At 37.9% G+C, this 12251-nt stretch overlaps 1 protein-coding gene across 2 annotated transcripts in view; it reads right to left on the minus strand.

Moving 5' to 3' along the window:
- Positions 1 to 598: 598 nt before the first annotated feature.
- The window catches only part of LOC136885108 (gastrula zinc finger protein XlCGF8.2DB), a 75652-nt gene continuing 63999 nt past the window's right edge, over positions 599 to 12251 (minus strand). For both annotated transcript variants that reach the window (XM_068230191.1, XM_068230190.1), the window contains exons 6-7: positions 3785 to 3866; positions 599 to 3672 (exon numbers count right to left, since the gene is read on the minus strand). In XM_068230191.1, the coding sequence (XP_068086292.1) occupies positions 3190 to 3672; positions 3785 to 3866 (565 nt within the window). In that variant the 3' untranslated portion in view covers positions 599 to 3189. The remainder of the gene's footprint in view (positions 3673 to 3784; positions 3867 to 12251) is intronic.

Consider the following 12251-nt stretch of genomic DNA (forward strand, 5'->3'; position numbering starts at 1 on the left):
TATTCCGGAGACTGAGTGAGCAGGTGTTTACAAAAATTACCACACTCGTTACAAGAGGGAAAGAGGATCCACCAAATTCATCAGAAGAACGTCCCCATTCCACGAGACAAGCAGTATTTCGTAGTTTTATTGCACGCTTGAGAGAATTTACCATCACATTGACACAGTGTGACTGTATCTTGGGATAATTGACTGGATGTTTTTCAAAACTAGCCTCTTCAATGAAGCTTTTACCTCATTTGTAACAAATTTGTGAACATTTTCAGTCATAAGTGAGCCGGTGCATTCGAAGATTATATTTCTTGAATAACTTACTCCCACATTCTGTGCAAAATTGTAGTCGCCCAGCATTATGCGTGGGCAGGAGAGTTTGAAGACGAGATATATGGGGAAACGCTCGCCACAAGAGTGCAGAAGCTCTCTGTTACCACATTAGTTATGAGAGTTTCAGCGAAATTCCGTATGGATGAACAGGTTTTCCGAAATATATATTTGCGGAAAACGCACTACGACTGTCAAGAAAGGAGTTATATTTTTTAAAATTTTTATTTATTTACTCAAGAAAGGGCACCTGAGCCGAGGCTCTTATGGTGCAATACAAGATTAAATATTGGCAGAGTTACAAAATATTGACAATACAATAATAGCTTATTTCTAAATACGTTAGAGTCTCACAAATATAAACACAATATATAATACCACTGTACATTACTTGGTTGAATGATTTACTGCTCATTTTCTTTTGTCCATTGATTATTCATTTTTTGTTTAAATTTTGAAATTGTTGTTGCCTGTTGTATATGTTTTGGAAGAGCATTGTACACCTTCGCAGAGTAGTGCCATAAGGAGTTACAACCATACTTACTAGTTTTTACGAATTCGGTATTGACTCTCTTTGCTCCTCGAGTGTTATATGAGTGTATGTCAGAATTTATAATATATATATAATAATATATAATATATAATTTGTATGAACCAATTTATGCTTAATTTTATATACCATCATAGCTGAAGCTCTATCACCACAAGAGTATGGAGGCTTATAAAGGTCTTTCAGCAGGTGCCCATTAGGACGGTGTGAATTTTTCATGAAATATTTACCACATGAGTTACGACAGTTTGGTCGAGATATGCTTCTGAAAAACATATTGGCGGAAAACGCACTACAACGTTTAACACGGGGGTGTGACCAATATCCAATGTGTGTGTGTTGTGATAGTACATATATATCACACCCCTGCACTGTATTCAGAAGCAAGGTATATTATTATTATGATCACTGTTCGATTTATTATTATTATCATTATATTATTTGTGCATTTATTCCTGTTTTAAACTGCGATGTCAGTAATTTGTTGTTTACACACGGATGGAAAACAATGCTAATTACAACTCGGAAATTTGTATGAGTCATGCAGACATCGCAGAGTTCGACGAGGTGGCCTTGTTGATGTTGTAGTCAGGAAGTTCCTATGAGTCATGTGAATAGCACAGAGTCCGATGAGGTGACCTTGTTGATGTTGTCATGAAGTCCGGAGGAGTTTCAGGGCGTGGTTTTGACAAGATCATCTACTCCTGATTGGGTGGCAAGGATCAACCTAGACGTATCATGTAAGAAAAGGGGGAGGCTGATGTCAACATAGGCATGTGATCAAACGACCAGAAGCAAACTGCTTTTGGCTTCATAATGGACTGGACTTGAAATTTGGTGGAGATAACTTGACTTCAAAGAACAGAGGAGAGGAGATGTAAAATTTGTGAGAACCAGGTCTTATTGTGTTTGTGAAGTTTGGTAATAACCTACAACTATTGAGTGCTTAGGCACTTGGTACTGTACCACTTGTGGTAGCTTGGTATCATATGTTGGTAAGAGCTATGGAGTGCTGAATGTCAGACTATCCATAATTTACGTTCTGGAACAACAAGCATGTGATGCTGGAGCGATGTGTCTCTAAACCAAGTGTTGGTCAGTGAACAAGTATTATATAGGTACAATATGTGTGTGATATAACGAGTGCCAATAAAAAGAATATGCAAGTTGTGTTGATACACAGAGACAATGAAGTGTACTTATCTACATATATGTGCTTTGTTAAACGGACGGTCTGCAAATGGTGGCTTGGTCGTCACTTTCGGTTTCCCACTGTTTTTGTTGTTGTCGATTGTGTAACAATGGAGTCTTCCAGCGATAATTTGGGAATGTATTTTATGTGTAATTTGATGTGTGGATGAATTGCCCATGCACGGATAAAGTTCAGAATATAGTTAACTATTTTAGATTCAGGGGAGTAATTGATGAACCTAGGTGCATCCCCTACATATTTTCACGTTTTCAGAACGTTACGTAAGACATGAAGAAGACGTATCAGTACGCAGCTTTATGTACACGGTAAGGGCGAGAGGGATTTATCATGCTCCATGAAAATTCGAGGGATCCGTTCTGGTGAATTCGGACGCCCATACTACGGACATTTCGAAATATTATTGTATTAATTGATTTTATTTCAATTATGTTAGTAATCTATAGAGATAAATTTCATTTGACACACAAGCGTGAGGCGACTGAGTATTTTATACATATTACATTTTATTTTAATCATATTTAAATGGTAAATTATTAGCATTATATTAAAAATGGCGCTCAGCGTGTGGCGATTAGTATTTTGATTAGTGACTGCTAATTAGCTATTTTAATTGTTAATCACCTATATTACTGTGTGTTTAAGATATTGTATATCCAGTTTGCACACTTCAAGAAACTTCATTTCACATTCATTCAACAATGTGGGCACTAGAGAATAATCGCGAAAAAAGCTGTAGAATATTAGATATGGCTGAAATGTTACAACATTCACTACATTCATGTGGACGTCTCTAATAAGCGCTGTCTTTTTTTACGCACCTACGATGTATATAAGCAAGTGCATATTCAAAGCAGACTGTTGACCAAAACTGTTACACAAATCGTTCTCAATAATCTGGGCGTGCTGCAATATAACTTATCTTGTGCTTTTGAAGACGAACCTTCGTAAAAGGCTGATTTTCGCATTGATCACAGGAATATAGACGCTGTGATGTATGGGTAAGCAGATGTTGCAGAAGACCTTCCTTCACAGAGAACTGGACGCAAACTAAAATGTGTAAGCAGTTGAATTGCAAGAATGGATTTCTGACAAAATATTTACATCATCATTTACAGGAACGTGAACGCACACCCATTGGTGTAACTAGGTGATGTCGAAGTAGCGACTTCCGAGAAAAGGTTTTACCACAGTGAATGCATTTATGCGGTCGGTCTTCAGTATGAGTAAGTAAGTGTTGCCGAATATGTGCCTTCGTAGAGAACTTACTCCCACATTCTTCACAACAGTAAGGACGCTCACCAGAATGTGTGACCATGTGTTGAAGAAGATTTGACTTCAACGAAAACTGCTTACCACACTGACTACATAAATGTGGACGCTCACCAGTATGTGTAAGCAGATGCTTCCTAAGATGTTCCTTCCGAGAGAACTTTCCACCACATTGCCTACAGGAAAATGGACGCTCGTCTGTATGGATAAGGAGGTGCCGTTGAAGAACCGCCTTGTGAAAAAACTTCTTACCACATTGATTACAGGAATGTGATCTTTCATCAATATGTGTGACCACCTGTCGCCGTAGTTTCAACTTCTGTGAAAACATAGAACCACATTCATTACAACATATATCCGAATGTCAAATGGGATGAGTCAGAGAGTGTGTGTTGGTTCCATTCATAACGAGTGGGCAAAATGCAAATTACCTCACTTCCTTCTTTCGATATCTTGCAGCTTCTGTTACATGAACCCACTGTACTGCCGGTCAATACTGCAACGTTCCCAAATCTTGAAAACAGAAAAAAAAGTAATTACATTTTACGAGTACCCTAAGTTAAAAAAAAAAAAAATACAATCTCCAAAAGCTCGCCTTTGCTGGCGAGATGTAGTGTTTAAGTGCACTATGTCTTCTGCTATGGGCTATACCAAATTTGTTACTTCCATTTCACAATATGAATGTGACTGAGGTATGATTGATGCTACTAATACCATTGTTTATGCAGCCAGTCCCTGTTGTAAATGGTGTGAAAATATTGCTCATAGGGTCGGTTGGTGCATGCTTTTCAATGGGCTTGGCAGACTGATATATAACGGCGATGAGGAAAGCAACGGGAAACTACCTCACTCTTCATTTCCCTAGTACGCCTCTTCGGTGACGCCTAGGCTACTTAAGACAGCTGTTGTTGGAGCTGCAGAGGATCAAACCAGCCTTCAGGCTAAATACCCTACATACATACATCTCCAAAAGCAAACGCAATATATGTACCAAAATTGCTTCTTATCACATTACATGCACCCCTAATCACAATAATTTCAGATAAAGGCTCTAACAGATAAGCCCATATAATTTCCAACTGCCAAATAGTATATATATAAGTTTGCAATTAACCACAGCACTTCAAACAATTCAATAGGGTCCAATATGGAAACAATTATTGAGGGAATGCTTCTCTTAGTGATTTCCTTATATGCATTCTTCAAGTTTATTTTTAATAACTGAAACTCATCACATTTAGGATGCCAAATAATACCTAATGATTTAATAGCTTCATCCTTAGTGAGGGTACACGTTAACAAGATTCCTCTATCATCTACAGGGACATTGGCAAGGGCTTCCGGACAATTTGATGTCCAATATCTGAGATACACATGTGTACTATAAAGCCGGGAAGAAAGTTCTGACTGGAGCTCTTCAGCTACTTCAACTAAGATAGTACCTGTCAAAACGTGAACGTAAAAACAAGAAGATGCAAATACGGTGAGATTCTGTCTATTGATCAGCATGTTGAACTATAAATCTCGGAGCAGGAAATTAGGCAGAACAGAGGTAAGGTGGTGGTCCTTGATATATTCATCAGAGGATTAACGCCATGCAATACTCTGATCTGAAGACTCCTGTGGGCAGGATGTTTTAAAACAAATCTTCACATCTAAGAAATATAAGCTGAAAGAGTAACAAGAAAAGTTCTGAACCTTAAAACAATAGACAGGAAGACATGCAAAATTTCAGGGTCAACCATTTAAAAAGAGTTCAAAGCTATCCCCTTTCAAGATTCACAACATCTGCCAAATTCAACTCTCGGCTTGGTTGTCATGTTAGAATCTTTGAGAACATAATGATAGACATATACTAGCTTAATGAGTTAGAAGTCTCAAGGGGTGCAATTTCCATGTGTCCTGTTTCACTGTATTCATGCATGAAAATTACATACTGCTGTTCCAAGTCTGGAAATCTAGCATACTTATTTTCAATGTCTATGAGCATTCGAACTACATTATGCTCAGACTGAGATACAGGTGACTTTTCAGGACGAATAGGAAATTTCCCTTCAACCTGCCAGATCATCCATTTGACCATTATTCAAGAAAATGATCTTCACACGCCGTATCATCAGAAGTAAGAAATGGTTGGTGGAGTTCTTCAAGCTTCCAAAACCTTTGCAATTTTGTGTAAATGGAATCAAGATTTATAAGCCTGGCACACCAAACCTGGGCGTTCTTAACACGAAACTCAGGGATGGTACCTGACAATCCCTGTAACATCACCATGCTACCTTGAAGGGGAAATGACAATGTCCTTGCCCTACTGACCATAAAAAATGAACTAATGAGCCCATAGCAACAAAACCAACATACCCAAACATTCATACGGTATATACGAAACTATTAGGTAGCATACAGACAAAAAATTTCAGACATAATATGCAATACTGAACCACCTACTCCACAGCACGAATTAAAAAATAAAGTTAAGAAATTCGAACCTCACTAACTATTGTCAACCGACTCCACATTCCTCACCGCACTTCCCATCCTTCCAAACATCCCCTCCCACACTAAGCACTCCAAATATTAAAATATTCCCACGAACATTACAAGGCATACCTTTGAAACTGTCACCTAAACATTCAGAAATACCATTAGAGATGTTCGATCATTTACTAAGGCTATTAAAAGAAAAGCCTGGGCAAATACTTACAGTGAATTATCTAACACAACTGACGCTCGCAAATACCGGACCAAGTTAAGACAACTGACAAACATAAAGCAATTCCACCACTATTATCTAACAATACATAACAGACGTGCACTCAGTGATAATAAAGCAATGACTGACATTTTTGCAAATCATTATAAAGTAATTTTCTCACCGTTCTCCGATTGCAATACCTAGTACCCTGAATACGATGCAATGTCGGAATATTCGGGTAGCGCACAACATCCTCGTTGCCCCAGCTTTTAATCCCCTCCAGTTCTTCACTCGCAACATCACCTAAACACTACTATTACATTCTAAGATATAAAAGGCGCACTCAGGACTAAAAACATTGCCCCTGGAGTAGATCAAGTTACTTACCGACACATAAAAGAAGCTACAAATGCCTTCCTACAACACCAAAATAAAGTATACACCATAACTCCCCATACGGGTTTTCCCCTCCCCTCCCACAAATCGGGTACATTCTAAAATTGTGTTATTTTGAAAACTCCAAAACTACCATACCAATTAAATTATTTTGTCCCATAAGCCTTCTAATAGGGTGTTCTAAAATCTTAGAAATCATCTTAGTGCACTGTATATACACCTATCTCGACTCCCTCCATCTCATACCTCAGCAAAATGCCAGTATCTGTCCTCAGCACTCCATACACAACCATGTCTTTCATATCTCTGTATCCATCACAAAATATTTACATACAAATATATGTGCAGCACTTACCAGTCTTCGAGAATGTCTTTCAATAGACTGATATATAAACTCCATCACCTTCCAGTTCCAATGACAATCACCAATTTTCAAGCCAAAATCACTATCCATAACACATTTACCTACACGTTTCCAATTAAAGCAGGAGTACCACAAGATATCCCACTGTCAGTAATTTTGTATGTCCTGTTATGTATCAATATTACCCAACCTATCATCATCATCATCATCAGTCGGATTACTTATTGCTGAGCGTCGTGACCTCATTTCTTCACTTCGTTAGTAACTGCATCCTTAACGAGATTTTTCCATGCTGAGCGGTCTTCAGCTTAAGATATTGTGAAGAGGTAGACCGGTGATCTTCTTTGCTTGGTCTAACCATCTACTTGATGTTCTGCCTCTTGGTCTGGTGCCTTCAATTTTGCCTTGCAAAATGATCTTTTCTATATTGTCTCCTTCTCTCCTCAAAATGTGTCCCAAGAACTGGAGGTAACTTTCACTAACTCGGGAGGATAAATGCTTTGTGATGCTCAGTTCTTCTATAATGGAGGCATTTGTTCTTCTTTCTGTCCATGGCATACGGGGCATTCTCCGCCAACACCACATCTCAAAGGCATCTATTCGGTTCTTGTCAGTAGCCTTCACAGTCCAGATCTCAAAGCCGTATAGGAAAAAAGAGAACACCAGTGATTCCACCAATCTTATTTTCACTGTTTTGGATAATGCCCGGTTCTGCCAGATCTTTGTGAGTTTAACCATTGCGGCACGACCTAGGACAATCCGTCGTTTTATTTCTTCATCACAATTTCCCGAGTTACTGATTATGGAACCCAGATATACACAATCATTCACCAGCTCCAGATCTTTCAGACATCCTGTTATTTGGATTGGGATTTGACTTTGTCGGTTGATAACCATTAGTTTGGTGTTTTTCATGTTAATTTCTAGACCAAAATCCGAACTAATGACTGTCACTCTAGAGAGCAATTCATCAAGTTCTTGTCCACTTCCTGCAATGAGTGTAGTATCATCAGCAAAGCGTAAATTGTTGATTTTCCTACCACCAATTGAAATTCCACTATCCCAGCCATCCAGTGCTCTTCTCATTATATACTCTGCGTAGATATTGTAGAGTTGGGGTGACACTATGCAACCTTGTCTGACTCCATTTGTCACATTGAAAAATTCTGAGCATTCACCATCTACCCTTATGGTTGCATTATGACGATTATAAAGACCTTTCAATAATGACGTTAAGTGTTTTGGGACTCCACATTCATTGAGAACTTCCCACAACTTGTCCCATTTGACACAGTCGAAGGCCTTTTCATAATCAAGGAAACAAATATACGCAGGGACACAGAACTCGCGGCATTTCTCAATTATCTGCCACCTTTATTGTCAGTTTGCTGAACACACAGCAATACTGTCTGTGGAATCCAACAACCGTACCTTGCAATCCCGTATCCAAACCAATTTAAATGAACCCGAACAATGGCTCGATCGAAAATTGTGTTATTTTGAAAACCCCAAAACTACCATCCCTTCCTACAATACCAAAATAAAGTATACACCATAACACGCCATACGGGTTTCTTCCCCTCACCTCCCACAAATCAGGTAAATTCAAAAGTAATGTAAGAATAATATTTATAACTTTTCTTAATAGTAAATGTAGATGCCATCCCACTAACAAACACTTTCTAACCTTAAATAATTAACCCCCTGCTGTAATGACCACACTTACTACCCAGGCATAACGTTTCAAAATAAGATTCAATGGAATGTACATTTTGACCAAATTTATAAAAATGTATACCACAGGATTCACCTCTTCCGCTGGCTGTTAGGTCAAACCTGAGGATTAAAAGCCATACAAATCACACCTCCTACCAAGCACCAATTCCCACTTTCGAGTCAGACCATACATACATTTAAACTCAAAATGGAATTATGGACAGATACAGATCGCACATCACTGGGTGAGGTTCTTCTTGTTTGTTTTCTTTTCCTCAGAAATTATGACAACTTGGCTTATTCACATGGAGGAAAATGTTGTTAATAGCTTTATGTCATCGATTTGTACAATTAAATTTAAAATATATATCAATGTACCTAAGTAGAAATATAAAATGAATATATTAACATTGTTTCATTTCGAGAAAAACAATGCTCACAGTTCTGTTATTATGTTTGTAATGATTCAATACTTTAACAAGAAAATGATTTTTATTTCTGACAACATGTTTTAAAAAAGCAGAAGCAAAGTTATTTTTTAATTTTACTTCCAAAAAACACGTGAAATTAGTACACAACCATGACTAAAACAAATATATGTAAATGTAATTGGCCACAGAGTCCATTGGTTAGACTGATGGCCCGCTCCAGTGGTGTGTAGAATGAAATAACTATTAAACTAAAAAGATTGGTTCATCTCTCTTTGCCTCTCTCTGTCATTAGGAAAATATCTACCATGAAACAACTTACCATGGGTTAAAATTACAAAGAATGTGGAAGAACGTTCCTCTGGGGGTACAAAAAGAGTGTCGTAAGACGTCATGTAGTGCAAGTTTTTTGGTGAAAACAGTGTAAAAATCTGCTGTAGAACCCTTCCAACGGAAAATATCATGAAGAAATTTGTAGCGTACTTTCATCGAGAAAGAAGTTTAAAGAGCTCAAACGTATTCTACCATATAATAATTTATTTATGAATGGTAAACGTTTACAAAATATTTCAAACTCTACTTCATAGTCTAGATTTACAACAAGTTCTGTTCCTATGCTCACGTCTCAAGAGGAACAAAACAAGATAAATTATAGGAAGAAAAAGAAGATCTCAATAGTACTTATCAACAGAGATTTTAATTTCATTTCATTGCCTAAGCCTACTACATGTTCTATTGCAGTGCAAACATCTAACGAAGGAGAGCAGCAGGATTAGGTACAAAATGAAGAAGGCGATGAAAAAGAAGACCACCAAGAAGGTCTCAAAGAATTTTTACCAACAAAGCAGGTTAAATACAGTTTTCTACACGTCAACACTCTGCATGTAGTCTGAAATGTTAAAAACAAGTCTCTGTGCCCGTACGTAGATGTAAGATCCCAACCTACCTGTACAACGCTTGTAACAGATAAGAGCCGGTCAAGATTGTCGTTACACAAAATATGAAGCAGAGATTCCAGAAATAGGGCAAGGATTACATTGTGTGGGTATTAGTGACTAATAGCCTTTACAGTACAGTCAGTAGAGTACCTTCTTTTTTCCGGTAGCACACAGTACTCTATAATGTTGCAGACTCTTCAATAACTTACATTCCTTTGGATTTTATCTCCAACTCTCTCCGTAGAGCAGGTCTGAAGCCTGGATAAAGCAAGAGGGACGCCCAAAATAGTAGGCTGGATAAAATGGTAGTTTACGGGAAAGTATAAAATTTCATTCTTGTATAATAGCGTTAGTAGTAGTTCTAACGAAAAATGCTACATAAATAAAGATGTAAATCTTCATATTTATGATCATTCTTGGCCAAACTTGAGTTTTTGAGTTTTTGTACATGCTACATTAACAAAGATATTTATGAATATAAACTTAACTGAGTTGTAAGAAAATAGCTGCATAAAATGTTTAAAATAAATTGTAATGCACACCTCATTAATCCACACTTTTAGTCACTGCTCATTAGCCTGCACTCATAAGTAACTGCTAATTAGCCCTTGCTCAACTGCCCCCTGATCATTTGCAATAACTTATTAGACCCTGCTCAGTAAGTCATGCTTAACTGACAATTGCTCATTAGCAACTGTTCAATGCTGATGACCACACAGTTTTCAACAGTCTTACCCCTCACCTAGGCAGATTACCAAACTCGAAAAATGGATGGATGTTTGTACAATATATAGAATTAAATGACATCTTCTCAGCCTAAGTTAGTCTATATAAACTTGATATGCTACTAAGTTTTAAGTTCACTCCTACCATTCCTAGATCAGCCATTTAGGCTGATGGCCATGCAGTTTTCAAGAATCAAAAGCTAGTGATCTGCCACCTGAGCTACTCAGCCTAAGTTAGTCTACAGAGATGTGAAATGCTGCTATGTTTCAACATCACCTCTGTCCAGTGATCCTTAGATCAGTCCTTTAGACTGATGACAGTGCAGTTTTCAAGACTCAAAAAGCTGGTGCTCAGCTCCTTGAGCTACTCAGTCTAAGTTAGTCTATGTTAGTCTACAAAGACATGATAGGTATCCTTCACCATATTTTTTAAGTTCTGAACCCAAAGCATTAATCTCTAAGTTATGTAAACATAATGGTATGCAATTGGAAGGTTCAAATCTATAAGCTCAAAGAGTTAAAATCAACTAGTGAGTGACTCCATGGTTGTTCAGCTCTGAGACACTGAGATTAACCTCCATTATGTCCACATAAGCAATTCAAATGTGTTAGGCCTTACACAACCTAACTAGTCCCATATAAACAATGTACACCCACTATTTTGTGCTGAACTACACGTTCAACTCAGAGTCCCTTTGTGCTGATTTGCCGTGTTTACTATTGTGGTATTAACACATGTCTTTGCCGTTGTTACTTATCTTGTTTATGTAGTTTTTGTATGCTTTGTGGATGAGTTTCTTGGTTGAATTCCTCACGCATTTATATTCGTCCCACATGAGATTGCTTCTATCCTGTTTCCATTTCCTGTAAAGCATATTCCTTTTGCATTTAATTTTGACTATTTCTTTTGTGATCTATGGAGAGGTTTTCTTGGTAACGATAAGTAGATTGCTTCTTAGAAGTTATGATAGCAGTTCCCAGCCAGGTTTTTGTAGTAATACTCTTTTATTTTTATTTACTGGTGGTTCCCTGTATTTCATTGTAGCTGTAACTGCTAGGTGTTCGGAGGAAGAGAGGTTTATTTCTGTTTTTCAGTACTGAGGATGGAGGTTAGTAAGGACAAGAGTTTTCATTATACGGCTTTGTTCAGTAATTAATTGCACAAGGAACACGTTGTAGAATTCTACAACAAATGTTGCTGCTAAGGTATTTGTGGGTAGAGGCAGGAGGTGAGGGCGATCAAGCTGCCAGAACATTTCTAAGATGAAATCACCACCCTTCTTGACACTTTTCAATCAATGTTGTACATTTTGTACAGGGATTACAGACAGGAGTAATTCCTCATTGATGTCACTGGGGGGAAGGTTCGGAGCTCGGTACATGGAACCCAAAATGTACTTGCTTCCAGCGCATGTGAATTTCACCAAAACAAATTCTGCCTTTGTTTCCAGCTGCTCAAAGCACACAGGGTTGAATTGGTTTCATGGCAATAAGTGTTCCTCCCCCTGATGTTTCCTAAATAATGTGTAGGACTGAGGTACCACTTCTATATCATAGATTGACGAATTTAGCCAGAATTCACTAACGCACGCAATAGGTGGTTCTAAAGCAGCAAGAGTGGCCAGAACTGCCTGTT

The sequence above is a fragment of the Anabrus simplex genome, chromosome 13 (assembly GCF_040414725.1).
Source record: "Anabrus simplex isolate iqAnaSimp1 chromosome 13, ASM4041472v1, whole genome shotgun sequence".
Lineage (NCBI taxonomy): Eukaryota > Metazoa > Arthropoda > Insecta > Orthoptera > Tettigoniidae > Anabrus > Anabrus simplex.